Source organism: Equus przewalskii, chromosome 1, assembly GCF_037783145.1.
Source record: "Equus przewalskii isolate Varuska chromosome 1, EquPr2, whole genome shotgun sequence".
NCBI lineage: Eukaryota > Metazoa > Chordata > Mammalia > Perissodactyla > Equidae > Equus > Equus przewalskii.
In genome coordinates this window covers 83,776,917-83,795,747 of record NC_091831.1, presented here as the reverse complement: position 1 = coordinate 83,795,747, position 18,831 = coordinate 83,776,917, and the positions used below count along the sequence as shown (strand labels likewise).

At 49.4% G+C, this 18,831-nt stretch overlaps 1 protein-coding gene across 1 annotated transcript; it reads left to right on the top strand.

The window, feature by feature from the left end:
• Positions 1–533: 533 nt before the first annotated feature.
• FAM25A (family with sequence similarity 25 member A) lies at positions 534–15,946 on the top strand. Its single transcript, XM_070622442.1, has 6 exons — positions 534–683; positions 5,453–5,580; positions 5,716–5,811; positions 5,987–6,048; positions 14,746–14,808; positions 15,757–15,946. The coding sequence occupies exons 1-6, from the start codon at positions 534–536 to the stop codon at positions 15,888–15,890; spliced, it is 633 nt and encodes a 210-aa protein (XP_070478543.1). The 3' UTR covers positions 15,891–15,946.
• The last annotated feature ends 2,885 nt before the right edge of the window (positions 15,947–18,831 follow it).

The following is an 18,831-nucleotide window of genomic DNA, read 5'->3' as shown; positions in this document are numbered from 1 at the left end:
GCACCGGTGACCTTTCCCTTCGCCAATCTGAGATCCCTCCCAAGCCGACAAGAGCATCTCCCACCCTCACCCCAGGGCGGAGCTCAGGTCCACGCTTGGTTCCCTGTTGCTGACTGTCCCCCAAAGAAGGCCTCCGAGGCTGCAAAGTGGGCCAAAGCTGCTTCCTCTGGCCCCAAAAGGTCTTTGAAGAGACACCCCAAGCATTCTGAGGGCGCTTCCAGTATCCAGCCCCTGCCTCCAGGAGCGGATGCCAGGGTCGGGAGAGACCGTTGGGGCCACGCCGGGAGGCCCGTGGAGCTGCACTGGCAGAGCCGTTGCAGCTTTTCTGGTGTGCATCCTTGCCCTGGTGTCTCAGGGGGAAGTCCCAGAAGGCTCAACAGTGCCCCTTGGTCCTGCTCTGAGTGATTGCCTTAGGGGATGGGTGTGTGACACGGGTCTGGCTAAGGAGAGGAGAGGCCAGCTCTGAGGGACGTCTGGCTAAGGAGAGGAGAGGCCAGCTCTGAGGGCCGTGGGGCTTCTAAGAAAGGTTTTTCATGCTCAAAAAGAAGGCGAGGGAAGAAGCAGTCCCTCCTCTTCTGCTGGACAACTTTGTGGCTGGAAATGAGGCTCAGAACTGTGGCGGCCACTTGGAACCACAGGAGGAACGAGCCCAAGGAAAAGCCAGAAATGCAGAAAGAACCTGGGTCCGGGGTTCCTTTATTCCGTCCCTAAGTTAACCAGTCCTGCTGCTGCCACTTGGCTGGGCAAGAGGATGCCATTTCCTTATGGTTGGAGCTGCTGTGCATTAGATTTTCTGTTGCAAACAAAAGCTTATATCAGGGTCCTCCACCTGCCAGCCTGCCCCTCACAATGCCCCTCCCATGTCTCTCTCAGCCACATTGACTTTTTTTTTTTTTTTGCTGATGAAGATTAGCCCTGAGCTAACATCTGTACCAGTCTTCCTCCACTTTACATGTGGGTCGCTACCCCAGCATGGCGATGGGGTGTAAGTCCTCCTGGGATCCGAAGCCACAAACCCAGGCCGCTGAAGCAGAGCACACCAAATTCAACTACTGCACCATGGGGCCAGCCTGCGCTGACCTTTTTCATTTCCCTTAACATCATGCTCCTGCTTGCCTCAGGATCTTTGCACATGCTGGTTTTTGTTCTGCCCAAAATGCTCTCCAGCTCTCCATCCTTGCCCAAAACCACCGCTGTCTAGGTGGCTGCCCCTCTTTCATCCCTCAGGTCTCAGCTTCCCTGACCGCCCCCCAACACACACACGGTCACACTTCGAATGAGTGCAGCCGCGACTGATACCCTCTCACACCCTAGACTTCTCTTCCACAGTTGTATTAATGAGCCGCTTTCCTATGTGCCCCTCTGGGGTGGTTGTCCCCAGGGCTGCAGGCAAGTCCCATCTACTGATTAGGGCATGCCCAGTGCCCAGCAAGGAGCTCTGGCAACATCTAAATGAAACCCCCATGCAGCTGGTCCTCCTACGGTCCGAGCAATGCCTGTTTCTCTGTGCCTCTATTCCCCCAGCGCTCTATTCTGTTTCCTGCCCTGGGGGACATGGCCAGGTTACACTTGTCTTTGGCCCCATGTCTGGAACACATGGGACTCAGGGGAGCCAAGAGGAGCCCAGGCCTGTCTCCATGAGGCTAGCTGCGCCCAGCCCGGCGGAGAAGACAGCTGTGGCCACTACACCTTTTGGGTCTCAGTCAAGTCTCAAAGATCAGTTCTTCCCTCAGCAGTTCCCAAACCCTAGTTCTCCAACCAGCCAGAGGCAAAGTTGCTAATACCGCCTTTCGGTTCCCCTTGCGGCCCTGCATTTGCAGGCCCGGGGCTTTCCTGCCGATAGATCTCTCTAGATGGTGTGCCCCTTCCTCACGGCTCCTGCTCAGTCAGTAGGATGAGCCTCCTTTGCGTTTCTCTCTGTGCTCCTACACACACTGAAACCTTTACCCCTCGGCTTCTGAGCTCTGATTCCCCTCAGATTACGGATGAGACAAGGGCCAGCGTTTTCTGCTTTCCAGCTTCCTTTTTTTTGTTGCTGGTTGTCTCATTTCTACTTTGTGAAAATACCGGAGCATTCACATTCCATTCCTCTCCCCCTGAGCCACACCTTTGTTTTGCTTTGATCGGCAGCTGAAGATACTAGAAGCTCTCTGCCGTTCCTCTGGCTGAAATATTTTCTGCTGTCTCTTGGTTGGTTGGAGTTAGTCCTCTAGAAGTTCCCTCAAGAATGAAATATTACAGATGAACTGAGAAGACATCTGAGATCTGAGTTAATGATTGTTACAGCTAGGCCCATTGGGTTATCGTAATGTGCCCATGAGGGTTTATTGTGTTCTATTTCTGTGTATGGCATTTTCTATTTAAAAAAAGTTTAAAAAGCCAAAATAAAAATAAGAAAAGAAGGACTCATGTGAACCATATTCTGAGTTCTTAAATGTGAGGTATTGTTGGTCTATAACCTGTATATTTTATCCTTGGCTGGTTTCAAATTTCCAGCTCCTGCATTTTTCCTCTAGCATCTTCTAGGTGTGGCTGCACTGCCGTCTGGCACAGAGGTGAAGTCCCTGGAAGGCTGGCTTCTAATTCACTGGAATTTCTGATAAGTGACTTGATCTTTCTGGCTGGCTGTCTTTATCTGTAAAGTACAATAATTGTTCTAGGGTTTGTCTCAGTGATGATTTTTCTGACTCAGTTTTCCCTAAGATTTAATTTGCCCTTTCAATATTTTTAAAGATTTTATTTTTCCTTTTTCTCCCAAAGCCCCCTGGTACATACTTGTGTATTTTTAGTTGTGGGTCCTTCTAGTTGTGGCGTGTGGGACACCACCTCAGCATGACTTGATGAGCGGTGCCATGTCCACGCCCAGGATTGGAACTGACGAAAGCCTGGGCCGCTGAAGCAGAGGGCGCGGACTTAACCACTTCGCCATGGGGCTCGCCCCACCCTTTCAATATTGAGTCCAGAATTATTTTATTTCGGGAACATTTCTTAATTGTATTTTGTGTGTGTGTGAGGAAGACTGGCCCTGAGCTAACATCTGTTGCCAATCCCTCTCATTTTGCTTGAGAAAGATTGTTGCTGAGCTAACTTCCGTGCCAGTCTTCTGCTACTTTATGTGGGACGCCGCCACAGCGTGGCTGATGAGCGGTGCTAGGTCCACGCCAAGGATCTGAACCTGTTAACCTCGGACCAACAAAGTGGAACGCGTGAACTTAACCACTACACCACTGGGCCGGTCCCTCTTAATTGTATTTTGAAATATTTGCTCTGTTCCACTGCTTGCTTGCTTTCTTGGAATCCCAATTGTGGGCCCGAAGTTCTTTTCTACCTGGTTTCCACATCTGTCATCATCTCCCAAACACTGTGTGTCTCTTTAATCTGATTGCTTTTTTTCCTTTGCTTTTCTTCATTTCTGTTCCATAGGCACCTACTGGGCTTCTTATAGTTTCGTCTTCATTTCTGCATTGGTTTGTTTTATCTTTTTTCTTCTATTTTACTCCTGAGACATGTCAGTTTCTGTTCTGCCTACTCCCGTTGTCTGCCATCTCTCCCCAGAATTCTGGTAATTCTATTTTACAATCCTCCTTCATAACTACTAATGCTTTATGAAGTGCCTTATTTACTTTTGAAAACTCATGTTGAAATTTAATTCACGTTAAGTAGTAATTTTTATGTGCCATCTTTGAGGTAATCTTTTCTAGGGGGATTTCTTCATATGCAGTGTAATTATGGTATTTTTTTAATATCTAAAAAATCGTATGTTTTTACTGTTCAGTAGAAAAAAGGGAAGTGCATATCTGTGGTATGCTAGCCTTTCTGTAAAGAAAGAAGGAGGATTTAAGAAAATGCACGTCTCTGCATATTTGTGGAAAGAAAATGCAGGAGCCATAAACCAGGGATAAACTAAAGAGACTGGTTACCTACAGGGGCTGGCTGGGAAGGTGGTGGAAAGAATCAGGAGTGAGAACAGGGTGGCAGAGATGAGGAGAGAAGGACGCTTCTCTGAGTGTGTATCTTTTTGTATGGCTCTGATTTGAAGAACCATAGTAATACTTCACGTACCCCCAAAATAAACAAACTATTAAAAGCAACTAGAATGTGGAAGAGGGAGAACCCAAAATGCACTATAAACAGTAACAAATGATCCTCACTCTATTACAAATGGAGAAAATGACTGAAAGGGGTGGGAAAGGAAAGAAAAATCCTAAGTAGCTTTGGAAAATAGTATGTTGACTGGATTCTGTAAGGCTAAAGGCAGAAAAAGCTGCACATGAATTCTGCAATCAGAAATTTGATTCAGTCAGTAACTGTGTTTCTCACAAGATTGTGGGTTAGCGGTTTTGAAATAATGTATATATTTACAATGTATATATTAGAATTTATGTGTATACTAGAATTAGACACACAAGTAAATGTATTTTAGATAATAAGAACTGGATTTGTCACTGTTGGAGAAAGAAATTACAAATAAGGAATGGGGAACACTGTGCTGTTGGGCTGGAATCTGAGGTATCAATATATACTCATGGTTTTTAATTATATATGTTGATAGATAGATATAGAAATGCATATGTGTGTGTGCATGAATAGGTTAGTGAACACATACATATACTACCTAGATCTGTCTGCCGAAAGGTCCTAGAAGCACTGACACCCCAACAGCAATGAGCACCCCATAAGCCAGATCTTGATCTCTAAATACCATCCCCTAATAAAAGGAACTAAGGCTGCCAGGAGAAGCAGTTGATTGTAGTGCTGGGGGAGGAAAATACAAGATCAGCCCAGAACACCTTGTAGTCCCAGAAAGTAAAGAAATGCTAAAATAAATAAATAGAAGATAGATAGATACATAGATAGATAGATAGATACATAGATACATAGATAGAGAGATAGATAGATAGAGAGATAGAAAGGAAAGGTGGGAGCTTCTGGAAAGAACACAGGAGCCAACCTGAGGGAACTTCTAATGGCCAAAGCTGGACTAGTTTGAGCAGCAAAATAAATAATGATAGTATTGGATTATAAGCCATAGAATAAGATAAATATTCCATACATGAATCCATACTGATATGGGTAAATAACAGATTGAATAAATGTGAAGAAGGGACAACTCTTACAGTAGAATTCCAATTAATTAATGTAGAAGGAAGGATGGAAATAGTGAATAGGAAAACACCACAGAAATAATTATTGCAGATAAGATTCACTGATGAATGCTAAAATCAGTGTGCAAAAGTTTGGGGAGTAGTCAGATTTTTTTTTTTTTTTTTTGCTGAAGAAGATTTGCCCTAAGCTAACATCCATGCCAATCTTCCTCTATTTTTTTGGGGGGGGGGAGTGGTTGGGGTGAGGGAATGGGTTGGGTGGGATAAGGGGGCCTGGCAGCAGAGGCCTGGGGAGGCAGAGGCCTGGCGCTGATCGGCTGTGGGGAACTGACGGTCTGGTCCTGCAGGTGCTGGAGGGCGAGGCTGTGGGCATAAAGAGCTTTGGATACTCTCTGTTGGGCGGCCTGGACGTGGATGGGAACCATTACCCTGACCTGCTGGTGGGCTCCCTGGCCGACACGGCCGTGCTCTTTAGGTGAGCCTTCCAGCTCCTCCCTGAGGCCCTGAGCCCCACTCTAGTGCCATATCTGAGACTGAGGAGTCTGCCCACCTCCCCTCTTTCCCAGCCTCATGTTCATGTTTCTTGTACCCTCAACTCCCCACTCCCCAGGGCCAGACCTGTCCTCCATGTCTCCCACGAGGTCTTCATTGCTCCACGAACCATCGACCTAGAACAGCCCAGCTGTGCTGGTGGCCACTCAGTCCGGTGAGGCGGGATCCAGGGGGAGGGCGGGGGAGCCTCTGGAGTCCAGTTTTCCCCGGTTCCCCCTTTCTCTGTATAGTTTGAGGCTGGGGCTGAGGCTGGGGAAGGTGGGGCAGGGTGGGGGTGGGGCCCTGGCCCATGAGCCTTGTGGCTCAGGAGCTGCCCTTTGCCCCCACAGTGTGGACCTCAGAGTCTGTTTCAGCTACATTGCAGCACCCAGCAGCTACAGCCCTATTGTGGGTGAGTGAGGTCCCCCTCCCACCTCCCACCCCGCTGGGTTTCAGGATGGGTCACTCCGAGGTGGAGAGAAGGCCACCCTGGGGACAGGCTCAGGCTGGAGCAGGTCCCCAGCTCACTGGCTCTTCTCCTCTCCCCGCATGTCTTCCTCTATTTTTTAAAGATTTTATTTTTTTCTTTTTCTCCCCAAAGTCCCCTGGTATATAGTTGCACATTTTTAGTTGTGGGTCCTTCTAGTTGTGGCATGTGGGATGCCACCCCAGCATGGCCTGATGAGCAGTGCCACGTCTGCACCAAGGATCTGAACCAGCAAACCCTGGGCTGCTGAAGCTGAGCACGCTAACTTAACCACTCGGCCATGGGGGCTGGCTCTCAAATGGTTTTTGACAAGGGTGCCAAGATCATCCAATGGGAAAAGGACAGTCTTTTCAACAAATAGTGTTGGGAAAACTGGATATTCACATGCGAAATAATGAAGTTGAACCCTTACCTTACACCATGTACCAAAATTAACTCAAAATGGATCAAAGAGATAAACATAAGACCTAAAACTATAAAATTTTTAGAGGAAAACATAGAGGGAAAGCTTGATGACATTGAATTTGGAAATCATTTCTTGGATATGACGCCAAAGAAGGCACAAGCAATAAAAGAAAAACTAGATAAATTGGACTACTTCAAAATTAAAAACTTCTGTGCATCAAAGGGCACAACCAACAGAGTGAAAAGGCAACTTACAGAATGGGAAAAAATATTTGCAAGTCATATGTCTGAGAAAGGGTTAATATCCAGGATATATAAGGAAATCCTACAACTCAACAATTTAAAAAAATCCAATTAAAAAATGGATAAAGGACTTGAATAGACATTTCCCCAAAGATGATACACAAATGGCTGATATGCATATAAAAAGATGTTCGACATCACTAATCATCAGACAAATGTCAATCAAAACTACAATGAGCTATCACCTCACACCCATTAGAATGACTGTTATCAAAAAGAGCAAATAAGTATTGACAAGGATGTGGGGAAATTGGAACCCTTGTGCGCTGTTGGTGGGAATGTAAAATGATGTGGCTGTTATGGAAAACAGTACGGCAGTTCCTCCAAAAATTAAAAATAGAATTACCATGTGATCCAGGAAAAGCACTTCTGGATATATAAACAAGGAAATTGAAAGCAGGGTCTTGAAAAAAGTGTCTGTAATCCATGTTCATAGCAGCGTTATTCACAATAGCCAAAAATTAGAAGCAACCCAAATGTCCATAGATGGAGGAATGGATAAACAAAATGTGGTATTGTATATACATACAGTGGAATATTGGATAAACAAAGTGTGGTAGACACATACAATGGAATACTGTTCAGTTTTAAAAAGGAAGGAAATTTCAACACGTGCTACAATGTGAATGAAGCTTGAGAACATTATGCTAGGTGAAATAAGCCAGTTACAAAAAGACAAATACGATGTGATTTTACTTATACGAGGTCCCAAGAAGAGTCAAACTTTCAGAAACAGAAAGTAGAAGGGTGGTGCGGGGGGCTGGGGGAGGGGGAAATGGGGAGTAGTTGTTTAAGGAATATAGAATTTCAGTTTTGCAAGATGAAAAGTTCTGGAGATTGGTTGCACAACAATGTGAACATACTGAACACTACAGAACTGTACGGTTCAAAGTGGTTAAGATGGCAAATTTTAGGTAGTGTGTATTTTACTACAATTTAAAAAGATTTTTTTCAAGTTTGAAGAGAAACAGAATTTGCAGTCTTAAAGTCTCTCCCCCAAGATGTTTATTAACTACAAGGGCAAGACAGTTACTTTACGGCGGAGAAACCTGGCAGAAACCACCTTAACCAAAGGATCAAGTTCAACGTCACTAGTTATTGTAATAAGTAATAAGATGTCTCAAGGTCAGGAACTCTGTGACATGAGGCACCGGGAAGGGTCCAACATCATTGCTGTGCTTCTCTTGCCAAAAATACATAACCTCAGGCCAATCATGAGAAAATATTAGACAAATGAGAAAGATTTGACAAAATGAGCAGAGCTGGTTACAAGTGTCAAGGTCGTGAAAGACGAGGAAAGACTGAGGGACTGTTACTGCAGTGCCACAAAAGTGGAGGAGACTAAGGAGAAATAACAACTAAATGCAGTGCGCGGGGGCTGCCCGGTGGCAAGGTAGTTAAGTTCACACATTCTGCTTCCGAGGCCCTGGGTTCGCAAGTTCAGATCCCAGGCAGGGACCTACACTGCTCATCAAGTGCATGCTATGGCAGTGTCCCACATACAAAATAGAGGAAGACTGGCACAGATGTTAGCTCAGGGCCAATCTTCCTCACCCTCCAAAAGAAAAAAAAAATGAGGTGCGTGATCCTGGATAGCATTCTGAAACAGAAAAAGGATATTAGTGGAAAAAGTGGTGAAATTCCAGTAAGGTTTTGAGATTAGCTAATATGTTAACTTCTAATTTAAATAATTTAAGTTTACTTAAACTTATTTATTTAACTAATCTTTATTTAGTTAAATAACTTTAAATTTAGCTTAACTAAATATGCTAATGATAATTCCCTGGTTCCAATCATTGTACTATGGTGTAAGATGTGAACGTTAAGGGAGGTTGGGAGAGGAAGACAGAGAAACTATATGATTTTTCCAACTCAATGTTAATTGAGAAGAGAGAAACCTACTCTGTCAATCATAAAACCCTTGTACTCAGGACGTATGGGAGGCTGTCGGGAAGCCGAAGCTCAAGTCTGGAGTGGACTTTCGCGGACATCAGTGGGAGAGTCCCTGGGCGGGGGGTGGGCTTAGGGTCGTCGCTCAGGCTGGGTTGCTCAGGAGCTCTTCCTTCACCAAAGTGCTGGACTCATGCCTGAAGCTGGGATCCCTCTGCCTCTCAGAACACAACTGGCTTCAGGAAGATTCTACTGGCAGCCTTCCTTTCCCAGTCACAGCCTCCAGAGGTTCCCTCCCTGCCTTCCCAAGGGCCCCCTTCTCTCTTGGAAGGCGCTACTCTCTGAGATCCGGCACCTCTGGACTTCCTTGGGCACGTTCCTCCTCCTTCGTCACCTTCTCAGGTCTGAGTCCTGTCCCAAGGAGCTCTTGCTCAGAGGGTCCTCTCCTACTGGGAGTGAGTGTTGCTGGCAGTATCTGAGACCCCCACTGCTGGCCACCCTTCATCACCTGCTCTTCTGTACTTCCTGGCCTTCCCACAATGGTTCTGCTGGTCTCACCTGCTGCTGCTGCTTCTTTTTCTTTTTTTTTTTTTTTTGAGGAAGATTAGCCCTGAGCTAACATCTGCTGCCAAGCTCACATCGGTGCCCATCTTCCTCTACTTTATATGTGGGATGCCTACCACAGCATGGCTTGTCAAGCAGTGCCATGTCCGCACCCGGGATCTGAACTGGCAAACCCCAGGCTGCCGCAGCAAAATGTGCACACTTAACCGCTGCGCCACCGGCCGGCCCCTCACCTGCTTCTGGACTTGCAGTTTCCCAGTCTCCTAGCTTCTCTGAAGTTAAGTTTGATGTGTGTTGGTGATGGGCTTTTTTTCTTCTTCTTCCGTGCTCCTTCTTGTGCCATATAGTTTCAAGAAGGAGGAATAGGATTATTTAGAATTAAGCTGCTGCCATGTTACTTCCACACCCGAAAGTCGGGCAGGCTGAGCTGGTATTCTCTGTTTACAGATGCTCCACAACTCCTCTCCACCCTATCCATCCTCCCTGCCTTCGCCCTGGGGACCTGCCCTCTTGAACTGCATCACCGAGTTCCCTCATACCCGGGCCCCAGTTGGGTTCAATCAATGGGCGTTGTTGGTAGGAGATGGGAGATGGAGGGGAGAGGTATTTCTCTCTCCTGCTCCCTCCTTGCTGGGCGTGGTTTGGCAGTAGCCGTGTTCCTCTGCCGATGGCTGCAGCTCCTGTCGGATGACGCTCTCCTACAGCTGCATCTCTCCTCGGGGGTCCGTATGGTCCCTCCCCTACCCCTGCAGACACAGGGATCTAACAACTCCCACCTTTGCTGGTCCCTGGGGGCCTCACCATCCCTCACTGGTTCCCTTAAGTCTGTCCACTCCTTTGGGAACAGTCCCTTCCCTCAGGTACCCCTTCGAAGTGCCCTCTGATGTGCCACCGGGACTGTCACTGACACCCACGGATGTGTGAGTGTTGATGTGCTGGGGAAGTCTTCCTCTGGTGACTGACGACCCAAGTCTTCAGGAGTCTGGCCGTGGCTCCCCTGTGGCTGGGAGGGGTCGGTGTGTGCAGGATACATAGGCTCAGCATACACTGTGAGCTCAGATCCCTGGAGCAGAAGTAGGAGAAGGCGTAGGCAGGATGGACAATCCTAAAAGTCGACATTCATGACGTCCGCAGTTCAGATCACATGAGAGATCGTCATGCTTCAGACATAAGACAGCCCTAAGGACTTAAGTACTTAAAATAAATATTTGTTTTTTCAGAATTGGGAATTGCTAAGCTGGCAAATTGCTATTTGAAAAGTTGGCTCTCCTGGACCCGTGATGCAGCCAGCCGGTGCCTTGCCAAACTGGGTTGGTGGGCAAATTCCACTTGGAGAACTAGTAGGCTCACGTCAAGGCTCGATTCTCCCTGCCTCGAGCTCTGGGCTTGACCTTCTGACTCAGGGCAGGCTGACCTGGTGCCTGTGATCAAGGGCTGCTCCATTGGGCTGCAGCGTTGGCCGAGCCTCTACCAGGATGGGGTGGTTCCCACCTGAGTCATCCTCAACCTCATCCAGCAGGTAACGTGGTTCCCTGCAGGAGTCACCCAAGCCCGGCCCCTCGGTGCAGCATCCGGCCCTGGTTAGGAGGGTCTTGGGCTATCCCAGGTTCTTCGGCTGGAAGGAGTCCACTCTCAGGGAGCCACGGGCTGGGCTGAGAGGAGGGGGAGCTCGTCACGCTGGAGCTGGGAGGCCAAGCAGGACTGGATCTGGCCGAAGCCCCAAATCTGGGGCCCAAGTCTGGTCCTGGGCAGCCTGGCCTCTCCAGGCCTCTTGCCTTCTCCCTGTTGGCCATTTGGCATCTGAGTCTGGACCTAGCCTTGCCAGGACATCTGGGGTCATGGTGTGTTGTCCCTGGAGTCAGGGTGCTCACCAGGGCAGTGCATTAAAGAGGAGCAGGGTCTCATGGGCCGGGGGACATGGGGAGGGTAACAGTAGTCTGACAGCGAGGGAACAGTGCAACCAGGGCCTGTGCTGGACCAGGCTCCGGGCTGTCACTGGAGCCAGAGTCCTGTTGAGTGGTCACGCCCTGACAAGGGCCTGTGGAGGGGCTGCTGAGCTCCTGGGCAGAGGCTGACAGTGAAGAGCACCCCAGGGTGGGGAGTGTTGGGGAGGGCTCTTTGGGGTCTGGGAGCCATCCCAGAACTGGTGGGTGACACTGCCTTCCTCTTAGGGGAACAGGCACAGAGGGGACCCCTGTGGGGATGAGGGACACAGACAAGCTCAGAGAAAACCACCAAGGGGCTTTGATAGGTCCAGGGACCCTGTGGATCCCTCAGCTCAGTTCCCACCAGCTGTGTCCCAGAAGGACCCCACTCTCCGTGGCGTGGCCCCAACGCCCTGAGCAGAACCCTCTGGAATTTGGCTGTAGCAAGGGGAAGACAGAGCCATCTGGATCTGCTTAAGCTCTAGGTACCCTCACTTTCCCCTTCTGAGCCCACAGGGTCATACATACGTGTTTATAAAACTTCCCACAGTAGTATTACAGTATTCTTTTTCCTAAAGAAGGCCTCTCCAAATTGTTTAAGACCTGACCCACTCCTGTCAAGGGAGATGGCACGTGTGGGGCTATGGCCTTGTGACCCAGAGTTCCTGCTGCTCACAACACCCACCACCCACCCCAGGAGGGGCCTCTTAACAGCAGTCAGGAGTGTGGGAGGGCCTCTGCCCCATAGGGCCCAGGCTGTGAGGGCCTGTCGTGGGGTAAACACTAATTAGGCCCCACCACACCCTCTTGGGCAGCTCTGGGGGTTGAGGAAGCCTGCAGAGGGGAGGGGACCTCAGACTGCTGTCCCAGGCCTGGACCGTGTGAACGGGGACTCGCAAGGACCTTCCTTCCATGTGGGGGTCACATCCCTCCAGCCCGCTGCCTCCAAGGCAGCCTCATGCCCCCGCCACTCTTTGGCCCACCTGCTGGTTGCTCAGGGCCCCCTGCCAAGTGGCCCCTCCCTAGCATATCAGTGACAACATGGAGGGAACAGATGTTTACCAAGAGCTTGCATGATCCCACCAGTGACACGACCAGGAAGGCATGGCTGTCCCCATTTTATAGATGAGGAAACTGAGGCTCAGATCGGGCTAGTGACTAAGAGAAGCAGCACGTGGCATGTGGCTTGAGGCTTCTCTCTCCTTTCTGAGTAACCAGGGAGGCGGCCTGGCCCCCTAAGCCCGTGATGCGTCAGGGAATGGTAGCGTGGCTTTCTGGGAATTCCTGCTAGGGCCAGAAGCACCTCCTCAAGGGGTGGTGGGTCCTCCACCTACTCCTCCAGGACCTCCTGGGGGCACTGCCGACCTCATGGGGCCTCCCCGCAAGGCCAGGCCCCAAGGTGCAGCAGGGGCCGGTTCCCTCATGTGCCGCCTGTCCCAGCGCTGGGCAACCCACTCGCTCCCATGAGTGAGAACCAGCTGACTGCCAGCTGGGGGTGACAAGGCCTCTGGTCAATGGTGTGTCCTCCTTTGCCTTGGGCGACGCATGGCTGGGGTCCCCCTACCTGTCCGATGGAGGCAGCAAATTCACTCTGCAGAGCCCAGGGCCTTGGGAATAGGGAGGGGCTGGCCCCACTTCACTTGTGTTCCTGGCCTGAAGGGCTGCCCAGGTCCCCAGGCTCAGGGAACTCCCAGCGCTCTGACTAGGCCACCCTGGGGACCCGGGACAACAGGCTGGGAGTCCTAGGCCTTGTCTGAGTACACACCAGTGCCCAGGCTGTGGGGAGCTCCAGCCCAGGGGGCTGGCACAGCTGCTGTCCCAGTGCCCCTCATCCCACAGGGAACTTGGGCCACTGGCCTGGGGGAGGCGCATGGCCCGGACTGACCTCTCCGTCCAGCTTCAGCCCTGCTCCCTGGCCCTGCCCTCACAGGGTCCCAGGATACGAGGTGTGGGGGTCTCCTGCTGCCAGAGGGTCAGCGTCTGGGCCACAGCACTGGGGCGCCCCACCCAGCCTCTTCCTCCTGAGCCGTCTGTGCTGACTCATCGCCAGATGTCCCACTCAGCCGGGGCCCAGCCAGGCATCAGAGGCATCTATAAAAGCACACTGGTGCTCGCCCCACCATCCTGCTGGGCCACGACCTGCTGCCACACAATGCTGGGAAGCCTGGGGAAGCTTGCCGCCGAGGGCCTGGCCCACCGCACAGAGAAGGCCACTGAGGAGGCTGGTAGGGACCCGGTTGCTCCTGTAACCTGAGCCGTTCCCCTCTGGCTGGGGGATGCGGACAGACACGGCTGGGCCTGTCAAAGCTGATCCCAGCGGGGTTGGGGCAGGCCTTGGCCCCATGGGGAATCCTGGCCAACCAGCTCCACCAGGACAGGGTGGAGGAGGGGGCTACAGAGGCCAAGGAGGGCAGCTCGGGGTTGGCGGGGGGAGCCATGAGGGGTCCACTGCCTCAAGCAACCCTCCCGCCATCTGACCTGCTGTGCCACCTGTTGTTGGGGTCTGTGGCTGAGGGCAGGAGGGGGCCAGCCCAGAGGAGGCCCCTGGGGGCAAGAGGGGACCCTGGGTGCTGAGTGAGCAGCCGGTGGCTTGAATCCTTCCCTCTGGAAATCTGGGGAGCCCTTCCGCATCGAAACAGCCTATTCTGAGTATCCTCTACAGAAAGAGAGGATGGATTTTTTTTTACCGTAACTTTAAAGCTTCAAAGATTTCTTCATTAACAAACCACCGAGTCTGATTCTGTTCAAAGTCGGTCCCTGGGGTTTACGGAAAGGATATTTTCACTTTCTTCGAAGTCCCATGCAGAGAGGCCAGCAGCTGCATGCAGGGAGCTAACCGAGCTCCCACCTGTGGACAGTTTGTGAAAAACAGCTTGTGCCTGAGTTCGCTGTTCTCCTTCTAAATGGCTGCAGACGTGTCTGGATTTCATTTGGCAGCTCCACCGCGGGTGTGGACGGCCCTCTGTCATCTTTCCTCTTAGCCCTGTGACTTCCGTATTATCCTCATTCTACCCATGAGGGAACCCAGCAGTGGAGGGTGGTGTTGGCATCAGAACCCAATTGCCGACTCCCAAATCTTCCGGTTCTAGCACGCTCCCACCCAAGCTTTAAACCACTCCTAGGTGGGCAGAGCGCCCTCCTATTGGGGCGATGGCTTTGGGGCACTTGGTTTTGCTGGAGGCAGGCCAGCAGCACCCCTAGGAGGTGTGGTGACCTGGGAAACAGGCCCAGCCTTGGTTCCAGGTCCCTAGCTGGGAGGAGGGCCTGCTCGTTGGCATTCCAGGCCGTGTCAGGCCCGAGGGGCACGGAGGGCCTTGTGCCCTTCTCTGGCTCACTCAGTTTGTCTCCTGGCAGCCAGGCCCCACTCGAGTCTCTGAAGGGAGCCAGCTGAGGGTCCTTCTCGTGAGCCAGCCTGTCCCGGCTGGGGCAGCATCCCAGAACCCCATGCAGGACATCCAGAGCTGGCCGGGCCCCGCCACCCTGAGGAGAAGCCGGCTTGCACTGTGTTCTCACTCGGCTTGTCTTGTTTTTTCAGCTCACGTCGTGGAGGGAGTGGTGAAGGAGGTGGTGGAGCATGCCAAGGAGGCTGGAGAGAAAGGTACGGCCAAGATCAGGCCGAGGAAGGAGGGAGGGAGGGTTGGAGGGGAGGAGGAAGGAGGGAGGGAGGGAAGCTGGATGCTGGCAGCATCTCCTTCTTTGCCTAACCAGGTCAGACCCTGCCCCTGCTGTTGCGTCCTTTCAGTTAGTATACAATTATCTATGCTCATCTGCAGCCACAGCCCACACTTTGCTGAAGCAAGATCCACCTGGATAGTTCTCTCTGTGGAATGTTAAGAAGATGATGTCACAGAAGACTATGTGTCAGCACAAAAATATTTAAGACAAAACTATATATTTCTATGTGTGTGTGCTGTGAGCATAACCATGCAAAAAGCATATGCATACCTCATTCCTTACAATAAAATAGGTTCCAGATGGATCAAGGACTTAAATATAAATACTTGAAGTTATTAAATTGTTAGAAGAGAACATAGGCTATTTTGGCATAATCTTGGAGACGGGAGGGTCTTTTTAACCATTACAGAAAGCCCAACAGCCATAAAGGAAATATTAGGTAAATTTGACAATATAAAACTTCAAAATTTTCATAGTGAAAAAAAAAAACAACTATAAGCCAAGTCAAAAGAAAAATCACAAACTGAAGAAAAATATTTGTAATAGAAATGATAACCCAATATAAAAATGACCGAAAGATATAAACAGACATTTCACGGAGAAATGAAGCCCAAGCAGGTAACATACCCGTGATGTGAGCAGATGCTCAGTCTCGCTTGTAAGTGAAGAAATGCAGGTTGTTGCGTGAAATAAATCAAATTTGAGCACAGTCCTCTGGGAGCTCTGCTGCCCGCTGCCCCATCGGGGCTCCTCCAGGCCATATCCAGAGGACTGCCACATCCCACAGGCCACTCCAGGTGAGACTAGCCTAGCAAGTGGCTTCAAATGTTTCTTTGCTCACCCAGACATTATGCCTCCTACTTCCTGACAGCCATCGCCGAAGCCTTAAAGAAGGCCCATGAGACAGGGGACAAAGTGGTGAAGGAAGTCACTGACACAGTGACCAACACAGTCACAAATGCTGTCACCCACGCGGCGGAAGGCCTGGGGAAGCTGGGACAGTGAGCACCCCCACCACCACTGGCCTCTTCCTGAACCTCAATAAAAAGCTGTGAAATGTGTACACCGAGCCCTGGATTTATTCCTGTTTGCATGGAAACACCGCCTGTGTCCCGAGTGGCCCCTGTGCGGGGCAGGGGGTCAGCACATTGGCACTCGCTGGGGGTCAGCTAGGTCCCCGTGGTTAATCAGATGTGCCACTCTCACACTGAGATTTCTCACGTCAGCAAGGGGCTCTTGAAGAATCGTTAGTGTCTGTGCTACATTTCTTAAACGATGGTTTTCTCAGAAATGACCTGTAGCTGTCAGACACCTCCGTGCTTCAAGGATTCCCCCAAAGGAGGACTGTCATTCAGCTTTCATGTTCTTGGGGTTTTCCTTGAAATGTTCTCAGGGAAGGACTCGGAGAAGCTAACAGACCAACCTGATGGAGAGGTTTGCTGGGCAGGCTCAGACAGTGAGTTGCTTCACATTCTGAAAGAGCCTTCAGAGAACCATTTCTGCTGGACAGTCACAGAGTCGGTCAAGGAGGACCTCAGCCCACTGCTTATTGGCTGTTGAAGCCACTGTCAGATCTCCACTCGGAGACTCGCGTTAGGCCTAATTGGTGGTGGTGGTGAAGAACGCCTGGCCTTCCCTCCTTCCTGCCACGGTGAGTCGGTACCATAAAGGGTAAAGGTTATGTTTCAGCAGCATTGAGCTTAACATTTTGGAGTAACAAAAAGGAAATGATTTGTAAGGATGTGGCATTGCTTATCTATCTTGCTGGAAGTCACTTGTCCTTTGCAGAAATTAGAAGAAAAGGTGTTTTAAGGAATGAGTTGGTTGCACACCATATTTCTGGCTTCCTTTTAGAATTGGGTTTACAAGTTTCTGAACAGCCCAGGGATATCCAGTGTCCTGGCTTGGAACTCTTGCCGCTGTCCAGCTAAATCTGGACCTTCTGTCTTGGTTTGGCTCCTGATGACTTTTGAATTCCTCCAATCCAAACCCAAGCTCAAAAGGATGGGAGCACTGTGGGTGGCAGTGTGGACTGGAACATCTCTCTGGACAGCACCTTACCTTCCCAGACTTCACTCGGCAGGTGTGCACAGGTACACACAGATGCCCAAAGGGCAAACACACAGATTCAGCGTGGCGTGTAGTAGCAAGAGATTGGAAACACCCTAAAATGCTAATCAGAAGTCAGGTTTTGCTTTGCTTATTAGGTTTGACACACAGTATAGAGCTGACATCTGTTACTTCTAGTGTATTGGAATGCCCTAGCTTGAAAAATGGGACCTGTGCCTAGATGGCCACCAAGAGGGACCAGTTAACAATTACCGCATATATATGAAATGGAATACTCCACAGCTGTTCAGATGAAGAAAATGTACATATATCTTATGAGAACACATCCAAATAAGTTAATCAGTTGTAAAATATGCATGTAGAATAAGTTCATTTTTACAGAGCAAACACATTATTATAGAAGAATAGAAAAGAACTAGTAGCATATTTATAGCAAACATATTAACAGTGCTCAGTCTGTGGGAATATGAGGAATCTTCATTTTCTACGTTATGTATTTACATCATGCTTGAATTTAAGAGAAAATCAACACAAGTATATCTTAAAATGTGACCGTAGAGGGCTCATAATAGCTTATTCAAGATTGTTTCTCAATTAAGTGCTACTCAAAATTTTTCTGGTTTGCAAACTATGTTACCACTTGGTGACAAGATAAATAAAGAAACAGGGAGCACTTAGAAACTCTTACAGCAGTTTGACGTTGCCCGGACCTCCAGGAGTGTGATCAGTGGACAATCTTGTTGGACAGGGTAGAGACTAGCTCAGTGTGTGGAACTTGTACGGCAAGTCGTATGGGAACTAGTCATATGAAGTGGGACCACATACCATGATGAGTTAGTTTAAGAAACAAACAAAAAACCAAAAAACTGGCCCTTCACTGCAGAGAGCTGGAGAAGCACTGTCCACATTCCCTTAAGTTCACCTTGAAGTGTGCTGTTCTAGAATTAGTACTTCTCTCTCTCATTTTCTTTTTACTGCGTGTGCTGTGCAATGAGGGGTGTGACATGAACCTCAGATAAATTATAAACGTGTTGTAAAAAGGAATAGAGAGTGAGGCCGGCCCCGTGGCGTACTAGTTAAGTTTGGTGCATCCCACTTCAGTGGCACAGATTCTTGGGTTTGGATCCTGGGCGTGGACCTACACCACTCGTCAGCCATGCTGTTGTGGAGACCCACATATAAAGTAGAGGGAGACTGGCACAGATGTTAGCTCAGAGCTAACCTTCCTCAAGCAAAAAATGCAGAAGATTGGCACAGATGTTAGTTCAGGGCAAATCTTCCTCAAGCAAAAAACGAGAAAGATTGGCAATAGATATTAGCTCAGGGTTAATCTTCCTCAGCAAAAAGAAAAAAAAAAGCGATAGAGAGTGATGTCAGAGAAAATGGTGGAGCAAGTTCCCTCAAAAATTCTCTTCTCTGTAAAAGAGATGAGAAAACTGGCAAAAATACAGTCAGAATCAACTTTTTTTCAGAGGGAGAGGAGAGAAAAGGGCAGAAAGATTCTTTGAATAAATGGCTGAAACAACAAATTTGATGAAAAACATTAACCCATCAAGAGGCTCAATGAACCCCAAGCAGGATAAACTCAAATAGATGCACACCTAGGCATTTCATAATGAAATTGAGGAAAGCTGAAGCACAGAGAAAATCTTGAAACAGAAAGAAAAAAACAAGTCATGACATAAAAGGGAGGCTCAATAAGATGAACAGGTGACGTCTCATCAGAAACCACAGAGGCCAGAAGACAGTGGGATAACCTATTGAAAGTGATGAATGAAGATGACTGTCAACCAAGGATTCTGCATCCAGCAGCCACAGCCTCCTCACCTCACATTGGCACAGTCTCCTAGACCCATAGGGCCACCACTCCATGCTG

What these genes read in the sequence shown, in the direction of transcription:
- FAM25A (XM_070622442.1), top strand. Translation starts at nt 534, where the DNA reads ATGCTCAAAAAGAAGGCGAGGGAAGAAGCAGTCCCTCCTCTTCTGCTG. An exon ending in GACACGGCCGTGCTCTTTAG is followed by an intron (nt 5,581 to 5,715) that starts GTGAGCCTTCCA and finishes CCCACTCCCCAG; the next exon opens with GGCCAGACCTGTCCTCCATG. An exon ending in CAAGGAGGCTGGAGAGAAAG is followed by an intron (nt 14,809 to 15,756) that starts GTACGGCCAAGA and finishes ACTTCCTGACAG; the next exon opens with CCATCGCCGAAGCCTTAAAG.